This window comes from Pelobates fuscus, chromosome 2 (genome assembly GCF_036172605.1).
Source record: "Pelobates fuscus isolate aPelFus1 chromosome 2, aPelFus1.pri, whole genome shotgun sequence".
NCBI lineage: Eukaryota > Metazoa > Chordata > Amphibia > Anura > Pelobatidae > Pelobates > Pelobates fuscus.
The window spans coordinates 62,171,222-62,193,080 of record NC_086318.1 but is presented as its reverse complement, the minus strand read 5'-3'; the positions used below and the strand labels follow the sequence as shown (position 1 = coordinate 62,193,080).

Sequence of the window (21,859 nt, the reverse complement as noted above, 5' to 3'; positions counted from 1 at the left end):
ATGTGTACTGCTTTGAGGAGGCCCCCCTGATCTAACTGACAATTAGAAAATCAATCAATCAAGCAGCATCATAGAGTCTCAATAAAGTTCACAAGTGGATTCCTTCCAAAAAGTAAAAGCAAGTGTCAGCTCAACGCGTATTTCGGCACAATTCCACATACCTCGGCAGAAGCTTAGCTATTTATGAGACATAGAGAGTGCATGTGGATTCACAAACTGAAGACCCTGCTCCCTAAAGGTTTAAATTAGGGATTTTCCTTTTCCCCTTTCATTTAAACATGAATTTTGGATATAAATTGTAAACATTTTCTCTGCTCAGATTAATTCATAAGATATAAAACACTCTTTGTATAGGTAGCGATGATGAACCATCCCAACCACTATAATACAATTCAATTTCGGGATTATTCTACAACTAAGAAGGTGGACGTTTAGTGAATATTCCCTGTATGTTTTCAAACAGTGGTTTAGTGAATAAACCCCCTTTTCCCTGAAGTAAATGACTATGTATGATGTTTATTACCCTTTTTTTTTGGCTTCACATGTTTTTATACTTAAAGGGACACTATAGTCACCTGAACAACTTAAGCTTAATGAAGCAGTTTTGGTGTATAGAACATGCCCCTGCGGCCTCATTGCTCAATCCTCTGCCATTTAGGAGTTAAATCCCTTTGTTTATGAACCCTAGTCACACCTCCCGGCTTGTGACTTGCACAGCCTTCCATAAACACTTCCTGTAAAGAGAGCCCTATTTAGGTTTTCTTTATTTCAAGTTCTGTTTAATTAAGATTTTTTTTTATCCCCTGCTATGTTAATAGCTTGCTAGACCCTGCAAGAGCCTCATGTATGTGATTAACCCCTTAAGGACCAAACTTCTGGAATAAAAGGGAATCATGACATGTCACACATGTCATGTGTCCTTAAGGGGATAAAGTTCAATTTAGAGCTTGAGATACAATTATTTAAGGTAAATTACATCTGTTTGAAAGTGAAACCAGTTTTTTTTTTCATGCAGGCTCTGTCAATCATAGTCAGGGGAGGTGTGGCTAGGGCTGCATAAACAGAAACAAAGTGATTTAACTCCTAAATGACAGTGAATTGAGCAGTGAAATTGCATGGGCATGATCTATACACTAAAACTGCTTTATTTAGCTAAAGTATTTTTTTTCTTTACTATTAGTAAATTTGTCTGAAAGACCAAATTAGTTCTTTCAGTCTTTTAGTAGATTGCTCCCTAATACCGTGGGAATTATGGAGTTATCTACTTATTCATTCCTGTCATTACATTGACAGGCTAAGTAACTTACATTTTATATGAATGTATGTTACTTGATTGTTGTTAATGTTGCAAATGCTTACAGCTGAATCCTAGCTATGTTTGTATACTTTTTATTTAAAATTGTATACAGTGTAACATTCTTCATTCTTCCACTGAGTACTTAGGCAATACGGTGCTTCGGAACTTCGGATATTCAGCGAATTCGGCACTTCAGACATTCGAAAGTACCCGAATGCCTGAAATTCGTCCGAATTCGAATCGAATTGCACATGTCTACTAACCAGGGATCGGCCCCTTAATGCAGTGTTTCCCAACCCAGTCCTCAAGGCACACCTACCAGTCCAGGATTTAAGGATTACCCAGTTTTGTCTTAGGTGTTTTTAGAAAAAAAAAAGAAAAAACACCTTAGACACAACTGGGTCACCCCTAAATCCTGGACTGGTAGGTGTGCCTTGAGGACTGGGTTGGGAAACACTGCCTTCAATGATATTATCCCTGTGGATTGGTCAATAGGGGTGGACCTCTTCTCATAAATAGCTAAGCTTCTGCTGAGGTATGTACTGCTTTTGATAAAGGCGTGGAATTGCGCCGAAACGCGTGTCGAACTCATGCTTGCTTTTACTTTTTGGAAGGAATCCACTTATGCACTTTCTTGAGACTCTATTATGCTGCTTGATTGATTGATTTCCTAATTGTCTGTTTGATCAGGGGGACTGCCTGTACACAATGGGGAAGGGCTGTTTAGAATAGCACTGGTTTGGCTTTTATATTCATTAGTTCCATTCAGTGTGGGTACATCTCCCATAAGAGAGACTACTTATTATTATTTTTTATCACTGCAGTAATGGCTTATGACCACTCATTTTTCTAATAAACACCACCTATTGGTAGTGGCCTGAACAGCAGATTTGCACCTTAATGGCTGGCTACATTTGTGTAATCAAATTCATTAACCACAGAACTAAATTCATGCCTTGTTGTTATTGATGACTGATATATTTAAGCTTTTATTAAGATCTGATTATTTTTATATTGTGATTAAACCAATTTGCAATCTAATTGTTAGCTTTTCCAACCAGTGAGGACTTTAATGTTCTCTTAAAGGGTTTGGAATATGCTGCATTTTCTAGTCACAGGTGCTTCTCTAGTGTGTAGTCACTTCTAAAATCCCCCTTGTTATAAGAAATCAAATAGTAATATCCATTTGACTCATTCCGGAATTATTGTGTCTCAGTTAATGTCAGAGAATATTAACTTACCCATATATAATGTATCGCTTTAAATATGTATCAACAGACTGGGAAACGGCTGCATCAATTGATTGGAAAAATGCTTTGGGTAGGTGTATTGGTATTGTCTGGAAAAGATACAGCATTCTTGAGAGCAGATTAATTTTGACGGCATTAATCCTGCTTATATGCAAAGGCCGGACCATCATAACATGCCCGTCTTCAGGGTCTGTAGCAGTGGAGAATTGTTTATACAGTTGGTCAAATGTGTTGGTGAGCCACATACTTAAATATTTCAGAGAGTTAGGGCACCATGTTACTGCAAATTAAGATCTCAGTGTGGTGCTGCTCCAACTCCTAGAGAAATTGTGAGAGCTTCTGACTTATCAGTGTTTAACTTCAAATTGGAGAGGGGTCCATAGTCAGCAAAGGCTATTAAGAAATTGGGAAGGGAGATCAGAGGGCTTTCCATAAAAACAGTATGTCATCCACATATGCAACTACTTTATGCGCTGACCCATCAACACAGAACCCCCTGATTCCCCGTCCCATCTGACTGCCCCTAGAAAGGGCTCCAGAGTAATTGCAAACAGAAAGGGAGAGAGGGGACGCCCCTGTCTTGTTCGGTTTCTGATTGGAGAAAGTTGAAAGCTTTTCTGCATTGGTAGAGAGCAGAAGGATCTCTCGGCCAGAGTAGCAGGCCACATGCATACCATTTAGCGCACTAATGGTGTTATCCCTCACCTCTCTACCAGGTGCAAAACCAACCTGATTTGGGTGCACCAAGTCCACTAGCACCTTGCCAATTCGTAACACGAGTATTTTAGACAATAGTTTCAAATCAGCATTTAGAAGAGATATCGGCTAGTAGCTGGAGCAGCAAGTGCGGACCATTTATCTATTTTTAATGGTATTTTCAAAATCCCTCTTGATCTACACAATTAACCACAGACTATATATATATATATATATATAGAAATATATATAATATAAATAACTATATTTATTAACTATATCCATGTTAAATATAATCATATGAGGCCATCCACTGACCCTTGCTGAAAACCTGGAAACAATGAGAAAACAATGCATATATTTTTCTGACTCGAACCTATGTTGATTCTACGTGTTCATTGAATTAAAATGATCAATAAAGCGAAAAGGAAAATAAGATGTCTCAATGATGGAGGACAATGTACACAGCCTTAAGCTTATCATTCTCAAAAAATTTCTCTAAAGAATGAATGCATAAATGAAAAATAAAAATGGTGTACTTTGACATAATTGGAATTTTTAAGTTTGTCTAAAAAATAATCTGTATATAAAAGTGATATTTTATTACAGGCATACGTGCTAGCTATGCATATTATGTTTATGATAAATATTACGCTAATATTTCTTTAAAACAAAAAGAGCTCGGTAGGAAAGAGGTTATGGGACAAACGAGCAGTATAACTGCTATGTAAAGTCACAAACACAGTAAACATGACAAAAAAAAATACATATTTGCAAAATTTACATTTTGATCAGTGTTATAACGAATATGTGATACCAGCCGAAAGCCGATCAACTTTTTATCGACTAGTTGGCCAGTTGCAATGTACCAAAGATTGAAGGTCCTTTGAAGCAAGGCCTTCCTCACCACTTTCTTTAATTGACAGCACATCAGAATATGTTGGTGCTATATAAATACTAATAAAAATAATGAAAGCTTAAGTTTTTATTTAGACTGGAAACAAAGTAAACACTAGCATATACAATAGAACAATGATGCTTACCTGGTAAAACTAACCCGTAAAGAATTTTTTTTTTTTTTTTTAGCAATAACAGTTAACTGCAAAGAGAAAATATTATTTATATTATATATAAAGTTTTGCAGATGTATTACTGCCCGTAGAAACAACTTTATTTTGGGGTGAAGAACTGCAAAATATACGGAACTTCAGCAGTGAAAAACATGCTAACTTTATCTATGACTGTAAAGCCTACAGAAAGAGAAAGGAAATAATCTCTCAGCAACAACAGGTGTACCAGTAGCTGCTATGCGTTTTTTGTTGTTGTTTTTTTTAATACTATGACTACTGCACCCAGTAACAATGACTTTTAATGATTTCATGATCCCAATCTCAAAGAGTTGCTGAGAAAGTCTGATGTTACAGTTCTTAGGTGGTGGGACCATATGATGCCCTGCTAACAGCAGTTATGAGACTGAATCACACAACACTTTGCTAACACAAATTGGGTGATAACCCATCAAGCTTCTGGATACAACAAATTTGGTGTTTAGACCATACAATGCATTGTCAAACACCAGATAGTTGTTTGGACCATATAAATATTCTTTTTACTTTGATCTATGTCTCAAATCAAGTATATTAATTACCAGATTTCATCCAGATTGTCAACTCTACAATACTTGCTCATTTTTACCTATTTAATTCATGTGCTTACATTATACTTGCTATGGATCATCATTTCCTTAATCCCTCTTCCTCGTCCCTTGACTGCAAAATATATGGATGTGTTATGCATAATTAAACAATATTACTCCAATAATTCATTCATTCAAATGCTTACCAAATACATCAGCAATCATTATGTAAACCAGGCTTTGTACATACACAATTCACAACATATCTATTATTTGTAAACACATTTTATTTAAAATAGGAATGCAATTTAGAGGAAGGCTGTCAAAGAAGAAACTGTGATAGGGTCATCTGTGGTTTTTACATTTGGTCATTTATTTTGATGGTCACAATAAACACATCTAATAGCACATTCCAGATCTCAAGTCTTCGAATAACATCAAATAAGCAGGGAGAGACATCACTTTATTACAATAATATGTTATATTTGAGTGCTCTCGGAACCCTGTTAATAACAAGCCTTCCATCATAACTTAGAGAAGCAAAGAGCCAGGGGTCTGCAGAGGACCATTCCACGGCATACACGCTGTCTTCATGTTCTTCATAGGTAGCTATTATACTGTCCAGGAGTGGCTCTTTTGTTCTAAAAGAGGGGGGAAAAAGCAATTAACTGGTAGAACAATGTCACTTATTTATTGCATGCTGTAACAGCATGGAAAACAGATGACAGACACACTGAAACACTTTGATAGAACGTCTGGTGGTCGGTCATAGATCATTGCAAAATATCCATTGTCATGTGTTGATGCCAAACATTACGCTTGAAATGGATCTAAATGTGTCAGTAATGTTAACTAATTGTCTATTATTACTAAACTCAAATGACTTACAAAACACAAAAGGATCAAAGCTTAGATTCACCCTGTCAGCAATTGTAGTCCAGATGTTTGAACAGAAACTAGAGAAAAAAACTGCAGTTGGGGCACTAACTACTGAGTGACATTATGGCAATGCCACTCATGGCATGGCATGAATGTAGCTGGGGCTGAGCTTTAAACATTACGGTATGTGTGCGTCTCACTGACATAGCAGAAACTTAAAACAATGATAAAGATATAAGGTATAAAATCTTACATATACATAGTGCAGCAATTTGGCTAATGTGTCAATTACATTGTCAATAATGGTATTACCACGTCATTTCTGCATTGCCATGTGCAGGTTAAATCTCAGCATCCCTGCTCAATGATGATTTACTGGCATCAATTCACTAATGCTAGCTCTGTGCAACCCGTAAAATAAACAAACTGACATAATAACATGCCTCTGTTTCCTCAAATGCTCTTAGCAACATGGTTAAATGCACATTTAATATAGTGTGAAATTGTTTTTTTTAACACCAATTTTTCAAATATTCATATGAGCAGTTTAGGTTTTAAATTGGTACAAAGCTTTTCTGATATTAAAGTGGCATGAAATTGATACAATGCCATTGATTTATAAACGGTTAATGGATTTTAGCCACTGTGTCATACTAAACCCCACATTTCGGTAAAAAAAACAAAAAACAGGACAAACCTTTTCATAAATGTTTGCATCAAAGGGGCTGCCTAAACAGATAAGCAACTATAGCTCAGTGCAGTGGTTATGCTGCCTAGAATTTACTGGGTGCTACCACCCATTTTTTTTTAATAACGGTTTGGCTCTCCATGGCACCTGGGGACCACCGTCTTCTCAGTCACATTGATTTTCAGTGTCAATTCCGATCAACATGTTCTGCAATTGCTATGTGTATTTACAAAAAAGAGTAGCATTTATTTTCACTTTTTCACAGTGCAATTCTCGGTTTCATAACGTAGTAGTCAGTCAAAAGTAAATTTAGCAATGTCAAGTGTCAAACAAAGTGTGTTTGTTCATTTAATTGTTGGAACAAAAAAAAACAGTAAAATTTCAGTTTTCTTAAAAAAAAATCCAATACAGTCACAGCTTGAGTATTCTAGACAAAATGTTACCATTCTATTTTCAATTCACTATAATTCAATGCGTAGTATGTAAGCCCAAAGGGTTTGATTCCCAGAACATCTCATTGGCAGGAATGGAGTATATCCAAATTAAAATAATACAGATGCTTAATTGCATATAATTACTCTCCGGTGTTTACTGAAATACCTACACAATAGCGAATAGATCCACTACATCTATAAGCTATTTTATGCTGGCAGCATATTGTAGGTGCAGTGGTGTTTAACATGGTTTGATAGTAATTTGAATACAAATCGAGCAACAGACCTATACATTTTATATATTATTTACAGAAGTGTGAACTCAATGCGAATTTCAAATTTAAAGCCAGATTAGCAGAGCTGAAGGCATAGCTGACAGCAGGGCCGGACTGGCCCACCAGGATACCGGGAAATTTTCTGGTGGGCCGCGGCACCTGGGGCCAGGCAGACAGCCCAAATCATCAGGCTCCTGTAATTTTAAATGATTTTCCCCTCGGACTGTGCCAGTCTGTCTCAGTACGAGGGGAGTAAAGAGGGAGGAGCTGGGGGCTGGTGCGGCTGCAATTAGGCTGCTGGAGGCCGGAGGGAGACCTGTCAGCCTCCCTTTAAAATGTACTTACATTTCGTCTGCATGCTCCACCCCCGCACGCAAGCCCCACCACCTGAATGGAAGCTCCACCTCCCATGCACAAGGTCCGTCCATACACACACGTTTCTGACATCTCTGGAAGAGGTCACAAAATGGAAACTTCACCTACCAGTGCCAGGCAAGCGTCAGCCATGACAGTGATTGTGTGTGTGTGTGTGCCTGCTAGTGAGTGAACTTGTGTGGATGCTAGTGAGAGAGCTTGTGTGTGTGTGTGTGGCTGCAAGTGAGTGAGCTTGTGTATGTGGTTGCTAGTGAGTGAGCTTGTGTGTGTGTGGCCACTAGTGAGTGAGCTTGTAAATGTGTGTGTCTGCTAGTGAGTGAGTTGTGTGTGTGTGTGTGTCTGCAAGTGAGTGAGCTTGTGTGTGTGGTTGATTGTGTGTGAGTGGCTGCTAGTGAGTGAGCTTGTATGTGTGTGTGCCTGCTCCTGAGTGAGCTTGTAAATGTGTGTGGCTGCTAGTGAGTGATCTCGTATATGTGTGTGTGTGTCTGCTCCTGAATGAGCTTGTGTGTGTGTGTCAGTGAGCTTGTCTGTAGTGAGCATGTATGTGGCAGTGGGCATGTCTGTTGGAAGCATGTGTGTGTGACCGTGAGCTTGTCTGTAGTGAGCATGTGGGTGTTAGCTTGTCTGTAGTGAGCATGTGGGTGTCAATGTGCTGGTCTGTAGTGAGCATGTGGGTGTCATTGAGCATGGGTGTGTGTGTGTGACAGTGAACCTGTCTGTAGTAAGCTTGTGTGTGTCAGAGTTTGTCTGTACTAAATTTGTTTGTGTACCAATTAGCTTGTCTGTGTGTGCCATTGAGATTGTCTGTTAGTGAGCCTATTTGTGTGCATCAGTGAGCTTTTTTTCTTATTGTCAATGAGCTTATGTATATCAATGATATTGTCTGTCTGTGAGCCTGTGCATCAATGAGCTTGTGTCAGTGAGATTGTCTGTGTCTGCATGTGGGTATGCTTACTGTATAAATAAATGTTTTACTGAGATTTTTTAAAATATTTTTAATTAGAAAAATAAATATACCACTAATATGTAAGGCTATGACTTGCCACCCAGATGATTGAGTAATATATAAGCATGCACAATACATATATATTTATTTATTATGTGTTTATATATTACTCAATCATCTGGGGTGGCAAGTCATAGCCTTCCATATTATTGGTATATTTCTTTTTCTGATTCAAAATGGTCCTTTCAGAGTGTGTGTAACACACTATATATATATATATATATATATATATATATATATATATATATATATATATATATATATATATTGCAATACATGGCACAAAGACTTATGGGGCTGACATAGATTTTTTTTCCATGGCTGCTATGTATCCCCAGTCCGGCACACTTGGCTGACAGAGAATTTTGTTAGGTTTTACTATTGATAAGACTCACCTTTTTACACTCACAGGGTTATTATCTAAAGTAAGAATTCTACAAGGCGAGTTTCAAATTTAAGGCCATAGCAGCCAAACTGTAAGTACAGCTTAGAGAATTTTTTCACTTTGTCTATTTCTACGTTGAACATGAAATTAGCTTAAAATTATTACTTTAGTGAATAACCCTATGAGTATAATTAACCCCCTTAACGCCGTTCTATGCCCTCCTGCATTTAATGGTCTTTAGAGCCGTTGTGGCGGCATATAATGCAGTAACGGCTTTGAGCCCTGGAGCGCACGGAATACTTACCTTCCCCGGCGCTTCGCTTCAAGAGGACTGCCTGACAGCCCAGACAACCCTCCCAAGAATCAGCAAGTCAGGCCCCCGGAGGCTCTGTGATCACTCTAAAAGTGTCTGTACGTGCATGTGTTTCTGTGGCAGTGTATATGTATATTTACTTGCATCCCAGCATCCAAACGCTAATACTACACACAAATACACCCCGGATTCAAATGTCAACACTATAAACAGACAGATCTCTACATCCAAAGGCACAAGTAAACAGTAAATAAAACCACACTACACACAAATGCGTTCCTGCATTTACACACACACACATTCCATACAAACGCATGCTTACATTCAAATACACAAAAAATGCTCATTGCTAAATACAACCCTGCAAGCAATGGCAAATGGTAGATCTCCAGCTGGCAAAGCATTGTGGGAGTTGTGTCTTTGTGGGAGTTGTACGACAGATATGGATCTACATTTTGCCATAGGCCCTCTCTTCCAGGGTTCTGCCACTGATCGGATTGTTATAGTCAAAAGGGAAGAGTACTTTACTAACTGGGGGAGAAACATATGCATGTCATTATAGTTAAAGAGAACATAACTGTTTGTGGTGGGTTAGATTTAATTAAGGAAGACATATTCACTTGGTCATGCATCAAGAAGCACTGATATATTGCTGCATTAATTGAATCTAGCATTAGCCCAAATTTTTAATTTGTTATTTTGTTTATAAACCACCTTTGTTTTAAAATTAGGAACGTGCAGTCTGTCTGTATCCTCTCATCTCTTTTTGACTACAATGCCCATTAAATCACTGCCTGTCATAGAAAGGTGCAAAATCTAAAACGGCAGGAGTGCTACAGGTAATTTAATCCGCATCTAATTGCGGAGCCAGAAAAATGACAGGAGAGGGAAGCATACAGTATAAAAGTGTTTCGGAAATCTGTGACTATAGATGGAAGGCAGTACTCACAGATTAACCTTTCAGTGCCCTTTCCTCGCTCCTACGACCCAAGCAGGATTAAAATATGGATGACTTCATTAAGAGCTTTCTGGCTCATTACATAAGCTATAAACTCTTACTTAGCAACAGCAACACCTGAAACGTTAATGCTCATTTATGCTCAGAAATAATGTTTCCAATTATCAGCAGACCTTTTGGCAAATAGGCTACAAAAAGTCACAAAGCATTGTTTATAGTATTTCCAGCGCTTTGGTGGTATGCTGAGAAAAAGTGCGTGGCTTATACAAGTTACAAACCCAAAACCAAAATGCATGAAATTATTTAACAATCATAGCATGTATGAAATAAAATATGAATATCTTGTTTGTTAGTGGTCTATATAAATGTTACAGACATTTGATTATTTGTTAACTCCTTTCCTGGCTCACCATAAAGAAACACAAACATGTATTTCTGTCCCTATGGTGTTAAACAAAAACTATATAGACCCCGTGGCCCATCCTTGCCTTCCTTAATATAGTTAAATATTACCTTATTTTAAAGGGATTCTCCAGTGCCAGGTAAACAAACCTGTTTCCTTGGCACTTAAAACCCCTTCAGCTACTTACCTGAATCCAGCGCCGATGTCACTCTGCACTGGGTCAGGCTCCCCCACACTCCACCCCCGTCGACATCACCCGGCAGGGAAGACCTAATGTGCATGCATGGGAATGGCCGCGCGTGCATTAGACCTCCTCATAGGAAATCATTATTCAATGCTTTCCTATGGGGAAAATCTGACGCTGGAGGTCCGTGATGACGTCCAGTGTCATCGATAACGGACCAAAAGTCTGTTACGAATCCGGAAGCGCCCATAGTGGCTGTCTGGTTTAGACAGCCACAGATGGTAGATTTAGAGCTGCAATGTAAACATTGCAGTTATCTGGAACTGTAATGTTTTACATTGCAGCACAAAGTGTAAAAGGGACACAGCACCCAGACCACTTCAATTAGCTGAAGTGGTCTGGGTGCCTACAGTGTCCCTTTACGTATTCTGGGTCTTCTACTGATCTGATTTCTTGGCTGACATCCTCAGAAGTGATGATCTCAGCAGCCAATCACAATAGGAAAGCATTAGATTGGCTGAGATAGTCAATTCTGATGATCTCAGCCAAGGAGGCAGCCGTGAGCATTAGGAAGAGCCAAGCGCCACACTGGCCAATCAGCATCTCTTCATAGAGATGCACTGTGTACTGCAAAACGTCTGCAGGGACATGCTGTACTCACCAGAAAAACTACATTAAGCTGTAGCTGTACTGGTGGCTATAGTGTCCCTTTAACTGTAGGCAGCTATCGGTCAAGCACAAAATACAACTGACGTTAATATACCAAACTACTGTCAATAATGCAATGAAACTTAGAAACCCCAATGTATAAATATATTTAGACCTGCTTGCTCTGTTACATGCCATACAGGATATAAGCACAATGTTTGGTAATCTAAGTGATGGCGTAGGGAATCTGCACCACCAGAGGATTAGGTCTGTCTTCCTTTTGTGATCAGGATAATGTACCAGCACCAACTATTTTCAATATAGTGAACCACAGAATGTGCAAGAATAAAAAGATCTGTGCTCCTAGTAGTACAGATTACATTTCCCCAGGCAAAACACAATGTATTAACGGCTCTGCAATAGGGTGCTGTGTTCTAAGACATCTTGGCACTCGTGAACCTGGGGGCATTTGTTCCCTTGCTATGTACAGTGAGGGAAAAAAAGTATTTGATCCCCTGCTAATTTTGAACGTTTGCCCACTGACAAAGAAATGATCAGTCTATAATTTTAATGGTAGGTGTATTTTAACAGTGAGAGACAGAATAACAAAAAAAATAAAAATCCAGTAAAAAAAAACGCATGTCAAAATAGTTATAAATTGATCTGCATGTCAATGAGTGAAATAAGTATTTAATCCCCTATCAATCAACAAGATTTCTGTCTCACAGGTGTCTTTTGTACAGGTAACGAGCTGAGATTAGGAGCACTCGCTTAGCAATCTCAGCTCATTATCTGTATAAAAGACACCTGTTCACAGAAGCAATCAATAAGATTCCAAACTCTCCACCATGGCCAAGACCAAAGAGCTGTCCAAGGATGTCAGGGACAAGATTGTAGATCTATGCAAGGCTGGCATGGGCTAAAAGACCATTGCCAAGAAGCTTGGTGAGATTAGTCACAAAGAGTTGGTGCGATTATTTGCAAATGGAAAAATCACAAAATAACTGCCAGTCTCCCTCGGTCTAGTGCTCCATGCAAGACCTCACGTCGTGGAGTTTCAATGATCATGAGAACGGTGAGGAATCAGCTCAGAACTACATGGAAGGATCTTGTTAATGATCTCAAGGCAGCTAGGACCGTAGTCACCAAGAAAACAATTAATAACACACTATGCCGTGAAGGACTGAAAGGCAGCTAGGACTATAGTCACCAAGAAAACAATTGGTAACACACTGAAGGCCGTGAAGGACTGAAATCCTGCAGTGCCCACAAGGTCCCCCTGCTCAAGAAAACACATGTACAGGCCCTAACAGAGAACAGAGACTCTCATGGAGAAGACTAGCAGTGGAATGCAGGAGCGGTTTCCCGGTTCTCCGGTGAAACGCATGCAGTGACTTCTCATCTCCAATTACACTGTAAGGACTGATTTCCTACTTTCTAGCAGGCAAAAGTTTTTTCAGCTTAAGAAATTTCAATCCTGCATTCTTTGGAGCTGCATGTACACAGATACGCCTGTCATTCCCGAGAGCCTGTAAGTTTTTTTAACCATTGTGTCATTACTAATAAATTATCAACAGAAAACACCATGTCTCCGATCTTCTGACTTTTGTAGATTTCAAGACAGCATCCAATACAAGAGACCACCATATGGTCAGGTATTGTTGAAAAAGACTTTTATACCTATTTTCATATTGTACTATATAGGTTAGAAAATTACCAGCTTCAGAGTATTCCAGTTCCTGCTATTTAGTAACAGGAGTCTGCTACTTTGACAGCTGATACAATTTTGCTAAAAGAAAGAACTATTAATTTGGTTACAGACTTTCAACATTTAACTGTTTTTAAATGTGTATACCGGTATATATGTATGTATGTGTAAATTATATATATATATATATATATATATATATATATATATATATATATATATATATATATATATATATATATATATATATATATATAAAATCTAATATGCTTGCACTCCTGGTGATGATCACAATATTGCACGGTGCTGATCCAGCAAAATTAGTAGAAATCCCAGTAAACGGAAAGCACTCCAGGGTCTTTGAGGTATGGTAAAATGTAACTTTTAATTCATATAAAAAAATAATAAAACGGGGCGGAGCCTGAACGCTGGAAAGAACGGTCGCACAAACTGAACGCTCCGAGCACTACACGGGGGAAATACATTTCCAACACCCCATCACCCCCTTACAAACGAACAAAACATACCCCACATCCACATGGGGCGAAAGGGGAGAAAAACTATACCGAACAAGCCTACCTCGGGGCTCACGATCGGGGAGATGTAGAGTCAAACACGAGGCGCCAGCAACACCAGCATGGCGGCACAGCATGGCGGCTGTTCAGATTTCTCAGACGAAATGTCCGATGACATGGATGAGGAGGAACAGCCGTCTCCCACCCCAACACGGAAGGAGAAACGAAAGGGCACAGGCGCCGACTCAGAACCAGCAACCACAGCGGTACTAAAGGCACTGTTAGCAGAACTATAACAGCACATCCACGCAGATGTCACAGCATTACGCGCTGACCTGAGAGGCCTGACAGGCCGCATCACTAAACTGGAGGGATCCACTCAGTCTCATGCACAGAACATAGCCACGTTGCAACAGGCCGTGCAAAACCTGCAAATGCAAAGCCTGCAATATGAACGCCGCCTTGCGACCCAAGAGGACTTCAAGCGACGACACAACATAAAGATCAGGGGAGTCCCTGAAGGCATATCGGAAACAGAGTTGCCGAAAGTCACGGGACGCATCCTCTCTGCAATAAGGCCGCACGGTCAAGACACACTTACCCCAGAGGAGATCTTCAGGGTACCCAAGCCAATAACGGCCCCCGCCACTGCCACGAGAGACGTAATAGTCACCTTCCGAAATGGCAGGGACAAGGTGGCGGTCCTCTCTGCCCTACGGGGTAAAACCCCTTTCCGCTTTGAGACCATGGAACTAGCTGTTTTTGCAGACCTGTCCAGCGGCACTCTAGCCTGGCGGAGGTCACTACGCCCTCTCACCTCTATCCTCCAGAAACACAAGATTGAATACCGATGGCGGTCCTCCCGGACCCTAACAATTCAACAGGGGGCGAACACACACGTAGCACAAGACATCCAGGATGCTCCTGCCCTACTACGGGCTCTGGGCCTGCCGCATGACCCCCTCTCCCAGGAGGGGCCATCCAACAATACCCCATTAACCCACACATGGGATCCGGCTAGGGTGACCCCATTCGTACCACAGGGATCCACGCCGGTCTCCTACGCAGCGGTCACCACTTAAGGCTAACACCCGACGGATCCCTGGCTACTTCCCAAGCCGTCAAGGGATTGCAACCAGAGCTTCATGCTGCCACTAACAGCGTACCCTTTCTAACTACGGCACCCCAGGACCTCCGAGCGCGGGACTCAAACCACCGGGTTCCTACATGATTTCGTTTGGCGACACCGATACCTGGGCAGCTATAGAATATCGGAAACTACACCCTCTGCCGTAAGCACAGTTTCGGATAGAATATGCTCATGCGACCGCACGGACTGGGGGCAACAATAAGACTGACGCAGATGAAACCCCTTCCTGGTGGTCCCATGGACAGTTCGATTCAACAAAGCAGTTACTACTTAGTCTTAGATTAACTTAAAATGTTAACCCTTCATGATTTTTATATGACTTTTTTATGACAACCACATACCCTATCTACTGTACGTGTTTAGCCATTTAATAGCTATCTTGTTTGCTTTTATTTGCCCTATGCTTAATTGGTGTACAGCATACAATAGGTTGGTATCCTACACGTTAAATGGCCGAGCACTGCATAATGCTGCCCCTCCTGGAACAGCTACCTGTCAACCCTCACATTCGGCTCTCAAAGCACATACATCATATCACAGGCAAGTTACACAGTTATAGCCGTAAGCGACACCATTAAAACTATAAGCGCCCCTACTCTAGCAGGTCACTCTATGTAAGCGGCCCGTTAAGCTCCGAAAAGGCACATACGCTTTACCCATCGGTGGTCACTAGAGTTTTATACACATATAATTTTCCCCTTTTATTTTAATGTACCTCATGCCCGAACTGATTCTATTTATGTACCAACCTACATCTATGTTTAAAGCTCCAACGTTGCACTACTCAGGCCTGATAAAATAAAATAAAATTGTGCCAGTTGAAGGAAGGGGGTAGAAAGGAGGTAAAGTGTATGGTTTATGTTGGCTAACAAGAATAACCTCGGCACATTACTTTGTATATAGTTAATTTTTGTTTAAACTCACTACACGCTGAGGGAGATAGGGGAATAAGTGATACCCTGCCCGGTGACACCCCATTTTAACAGAAATATTAGCCAAGCGGAAAGCCGGGGTAGAACTGCATACATCCCTTTAGTCAGCACTGTGTAATTTACCATAACCTGACAAGTAAATTTAATGTCTTACTTAGCGCATGTTATACTGTTATTTAACAAATTATAAGACCTTCGCCTCGACATACTCCGGCATAAGTGTATCAATGACTCTGAAGGGGAGATACTCTTAGCAATTCAACCTTCCGCTACGGTTACTAAGCGACAAAAAATTTGCACTGTTAGACGGAGCTAGCCAGTTTGTATTTAACTAGATTGTATTATTATTAACTAAAAATTTGCGTTTTTTCTGATGCCGTTCAACAGTTAACGAATAAGTGCTTGTAATCTGTTTTGAGGATGCTGTTGTGGCATTTCTGACTTACGATTGTTAAACCATGCACAACCAAAATAAAGAATTAAAAAAAATAAAATAAAATAATAAAAAAAAATAAAAATAATAAAACAAACATCACCGTTTCGGCTCACATCTGGAGCCTTCTCCAGGATGACAAACAACTGACTGCACGTTCATTCTCAAAACTCTCCACTCAACTTGGACAGATTAACCACTGTCCATATTATTTTTACATTTACAGGCCCATCTGCCGTTTGCCAACGGACATCTGAATGATTCAGAGGAGAACTGGGTGAAAGTGTTGTAGTCAGATGAGACCAAAATCAAGCTCTTTGGCATCAACTCAACTCACCGTGTTTGGAGGAGGAGGAATGCTGCCTATGACATGGAGGTGGAAACATTATGCCTCGGGGGTGTTTTTCTGCTAAGGGGACAGGAAAACTGCAAAGCATCAAAGGGACAATTGACAGGGCCATGTACTGTCAAATCTTGGGTGAGAACCTCCTTCCCTCAGCCAGGGCATTAAAAATGGGTTGTGGATGGGTATTCCAGCATAACAATGACCCAAAAAACACAGCCAAGGCAACAAAGGAGTGGCTCAATAAGAAGCACATTAATATCCTGGAGTGGCCTAGCCAGTCTCCAGACCTTAATCCCATATAAAATCTCTGGAGGGAGCTGAAGGTTTGAGTTGCCAAACGTCAGCCTCGAAACCTTAATGACTTGGAGAGGATCTGCAAAGAGCAGTGGGACAAAATCCCTCCTGAGATGTTTGCAAACCTGGTGGCCAATTACAAGAAATGTCTGACATCTGTGATTGCCACCAAGTACTAAGTCGAAGGGATCAAATACTTATTTCACTAATTGGCATGCAAATCAATTTATAACTTTTTTGACATGCGTTTTACTGGATTTTTTTTATTTTTATTCTGTCTCTCACTGTTAAAATACACCTACCATTAAAATTATAGACTGATCATTTCTTTGGCAGTGGGCAAACATTCAAAACCAGCAGCGGATCAAATACTTTTTCCCCTCACTGTAGAGTATAAGTGTATTTGTTTCTGTTCACATGGAAAGGCAAACTGATACCTTCTATTGTCTGTAAACACTGGATGCCATCACCCAAAATGGTACCCAAGGATACTAAAAAGAAGCAATTCGTGTTTAGATATCGACATATGATAAATACTGAAAATTTCATATTACTTTTCCTCCTGCTGATTCTCCTCTTGATCACTCAAATCTTCATCATCAACCAAGTGTCCAAATGGTTCTGAAGAAATGGAAACCATATTGGAAAGGATAACACGGCTATCACTGCTGCCAGTCAGAACCAACTGGTCATGTGAATGGTTATATCGGACGCTCCAAACCCTAAGACAGATATGAGAAGAAATTAATTATTGGTTTTACATTTTTACGAATCATCAATGAAAGAACTAGTCAGTATTTATGTAAAAAATAAAATAAAATAAAAAAGACACATTTTATTAAAGGGACACTATAGTCACCAGGACAATTACAGCTTAATGTAGTTGTTCTGGTGTTTACAGCATGTCCCTGCAGGCTTTTTAACCCCTTCATGACAGCGGATGTATCAGGTACGTCCGACAAAAAAAGTTTGTTAACGACATCAGACATACCTGCTCAGCTAGCAAGTCAAGCTCCGCCCCCTCAAAAAAATAGAAATGTAAAAATATATATATATATATATATATATATATATAAAAAAAAAATCAAAAAGCCTTGCACTCCTACCAAAAAGGGATTAGAACCCGGTGCTTGATTGCACAATAAACATAAAGCCAAAAAATAATCAGCACTCCCAGGATTTGTAAATAAGCAAAAAAATACGTTACTCCATAGTCAACGTTTCAGCACCTCTTGGGAGATTTAATCAGGACAGCATACTGTTGTAGAATTATTAAATTACCTATTATTGATTGACTATTATTCATTCTCCTAACAGTATTTAGAATATTAGAAGGAAATGTTTTTCTAGAAGGTTATGAGCAGCACCGGAACAGTCAAGTTCCTGTAGTATGAAACATTGTATGCCATAGTTAGATCATGAGAACTGTACTAATAAAATGTCTATTCACTAAAGCTTGAGAAACTAACCTTGAAGCTAAATGGTGCCAAGTACTCAAAATGGCTGGCTGCCAGATCCCCCCTCCCATCGAGCGAGCCTCGTGCTAAAAATCTTATGTCCACTCCCATGTCAAAGATGACGACATCCCATGATGGGAGGATGCCCAACTAGCCACTTAACACCTAGACCAATTAATAATATTGATGGGAGGGTATTGACTTAACCACTTAACACCTAATCCAATTAATAATGTTTATTTGTTGTTATCTTGATATTCTATGATGATGTAATATTGCTTTTATAAGGGTCTGCGAGCCCACTTTTTATTCAGATGCCATTAAATTTTCTCGAAGTTCTTTTAACCTGAACTCCGTGTGTCAGTGTGAATTTACTTCTGCGTATACGCAATTTAATCATCTCTAATTTGGACAGGAACAGATAGTCATTCAAACTTATTTGTTTGCTTAAAAGAATCTATATCAATACTATGCTGTCCTGATGAAAGCTCCCAAGAGGTGCTGAAACGTTGACTATGGAGTAAAGTATTTTTTTGCTTATTTACAAATCCTGGGAGTGCTGATTATTTTTTGGCTTTATATATATATATATATATATATATATTAAAATACACTTAGATTGAAATTATATATATCTATGTATATATAAATAAATAAAAATAATAAAAAATATACATATGTCCATATACATAATTACATAAATATACACGTAGACTATATATATTTATATATATATATACCGTATATACTCGAGTATAAGCCGACCCGAATATAAGCCGAGGCCCCTAATTTTACCCCCAAAAACTGGGAAAACTTATTGACTCGAGTATAAGACTAGGGTGGGAAATGCAGCAGCTACTGGTACATTTCTAAATAAAATTAGATCCTAAAAAAATGATATTAACTGAATATTTATTTACAGTGTGTGTATATAATTAATGCAGTGTGTATATGAATGCAGTGTGTGTATGCAGTGTGTGTATGAGTGCAGTGTGTATGAGTGCAGTGTGTATATAATGAATGGAGTGCAGTGTGTGTGTATGAGTGCAGTGTGTGTATAATGAATGCAGTGCAGTGTGTATGTATGAGTGCAGTGTGTATGTATGAGTGCAGTGTGTGTGTATGAGTGCAGTGTGTGTGAGTGCAGTGTGTGTGTGTATGAGTGCAGTGTGTGTGAGTGCAGTGTGTGGGAGTGCAGTGTGTGTGAGTGCAGTGTGTGTGAGTGCAGTGTGTGTGAGTGCAGTGTGTGTGAGTGCAGTGTGTGTGAGTGTATGAATGCAGTGTGTGTATGAATGCAGTGTGTATATAATGAATGCAGTGCAGTGTGTGTATGAGTGCAGTGTGTGTATGAGTGCAGTGTGTGTGTGTATGAGTGCAGTGTGTGTGTGTGTATGAGTGCAGTGCAGTGTGTGTATATGAGTGCAGTGTGTATATGAGTGAAGTGTGTGTGTGTGAGTGCAGTGTGTGTGTGTGTGTGTGAGTGCAGTGTGTGTGTGTATGAATGCAGTGTGTGTATGAATGCAGTGTGTATGCAGTGTGTGTATGAGTGCAGTGTGTATGCAGTGTGTGTATAATGAATGCAGTGCAGTGTGTGTATATGAGTGCAGTGTGTATATGAGTGCAGTGTGTATGTATGAGTGCAGTGTGTATGTATGAGTGCAGTGTGTGTGAGTGCAGTGTGTGTGAGTGCAGTGTGTTTATAATGAATGCAGTGCAGTGTGTGTATGAATGCAGTGTGTGTATGTGCAGTGTGTGTGTGTGAGTGCAGAGCATTGGTGGGGGTGGGCATTTTATTAATTTTTATTTAATTATTATTTTTTTTTTTTTTAATGTTATTTTTTTTTAGGTAACTATTTTTTTTTTATTTTATTATTATTTCTATTATTATTTTTATGTTATTATTTTAATTTTTTTTTCTTATTATTATTTGTTTTCTTATTAATATTTTTATTTTTTCGGCCCCCCTCCCTGCTTGTTAGCTGGCCAGGGAGGGGGGCTCTCACTCCCTGGTGGTCCAGTGGATGGGCTGTAGGAGGGGGCTGTCAGGAAGCTGTAACTTACCTTCACCGCAGCTCCTGTCAGCTCCCTTCTCTCTTCTCCGGTGCGTGCAGCTCCCAGGTCAGCTTCCTCTGCAACTCTCGCGGCCGCGCGGAGCGTTGCCACGGTAACCCGTGGCAATGCTCTGACCCCGCGGCTCTCGCGAGAGTTGCAGAGGAAGCTGACCTGGGAGCTGCACGCACCGGAGAAGAGAGAAGGGAGCTGACAGGAGCTGCTGTGAAGGTAAGTTACAGCTTCCTGCCAGCCCCCGGTCCATGTCTGTATTATGGCAATGTAAATTGCCATAATACAGACAACTGACTCGAGTATAAGACGAGTGGGGGTTTTTCAGCACAAAAAATGTGCTGAAAAACTCGTCTTATACTCGAGTATATACGGTATATATATATATATACCGTATATACCGTATATACCGTATATACTCGAGTATAAGCCGACACGAATATAAGCCGAGGCCCCTAATTTTACCCCAAACGACTGGGAAAAAGTATTGACTCGAGTATAAGACTAGGGTGGGAAATGCAGCAGCTACTGGTAAATTTCTAAATAAAATTAGATCCTAAAAATAAAATTGAATATTTATTTACAGTGTGTGTATATAATGAATGCAGTGTGTGTGTATGAGTGCAGTGTGTGTGTGTATGAGTGCAGTGTGTGTGTGTATGAATGCAGTGTGAGTGTATGAGTGCAGTGTGAGTGTGTGTATGAATGCAGTGTGAGTGTGTATGAGTGCAGTGTGTTTGTGTGTGTGTGTGTGTGAGATGCAGTGTGTGTTTTGTGTTGCAATGACCCCGCGGCTCTCGCGAGACTTACACTGGGAGCTGACAGAGGTGCTGAACGGACCGGCGCGGAGGAGAAGGGAGCTGACAGGAGCTGCAGGAGAGGTAAGTAAACACTCTGCAGCCCCCACAGCCCCTAGTCTGTATTATGGCAATGTAAATTGCCATAATACAGACAATTGACTTGAGTATAAGCCGAGTTGGGGTTTTTCAGCACAAATAATGTGCTGAAAAACTCGGCTTATCCTCGAGTATATACAGTATAATTCGGAAAATTCTACATGCATATTTATGTAATATTTTTACATAATTAAGTAATTTTATGGATTGCAATTTTGCGGGACCCGTCTGACAACCCAGGCCAAAAGTCCAGAGAATTTTATTTGCTAGCACTATATTTAACCCTGTAACTTTCCTAGACACCCTAAAACCTGTACAAGGGGGTTACTATTTTACTCGGGAGACTTTGCTGAACACAAATATTAGTGTTTCAAAACAGTAAAACATATCACAGTGATGATATTGTCAGGAAAGTGACTTTTTTGCATTTTTCAAACACAAACGGCACTTTCACTGATGATTGTTGTTATACGTTTTACTGTTCTGAAACACTAATATTTGTGTTCAGCGAAGTCTCCCGAGTATAACAGTACCCGCCATGTACAGGTTTTATAGTGTTTTTGAAAGTTACAGGGTCAATAAAAGGCTTGATTTTCCATTTTTTCACATTGGAATTTGGCAGATTGGTTATGTTGCTTTT

The 21,859-nt window shown here is 39.8% G+C and overlaps 1 protein-coding gene across 1 annotated transcript in view; it reads right to left on the bottom strand.

Annotated features, from left to right (window-relative positions):
• Nucleotides 1–5,229: 5,229 nt before the first annotated feature.
• The window catches only part of EIPR1 (EARP complex and GARP complex interacting protein 1), a 274,351-nt gene continuing 257,721 nt past the window's right edge, over nucleotides 5,230–21,859 (bottom strand). The window contains exons 8-9 of the mRNA XM_063440889.1: nucleotides 17,360–17,527; nucleotides 5,230–5,520 (exon numbers count right to left, since the gene is read on the bottom strand). Of these exons, the coding sequence (XP_063296959.1) occupies nucleotides 5,346–5,520; nucleotides 17,360–17,527 (343 nt within the window). The 3' untranslated portion in view covers nucleotides 5,230–5,345. The remainder of the gene's footprint in view (nucleotides 5,521–17,359; nucleotides 17,528–21,859) is intronic.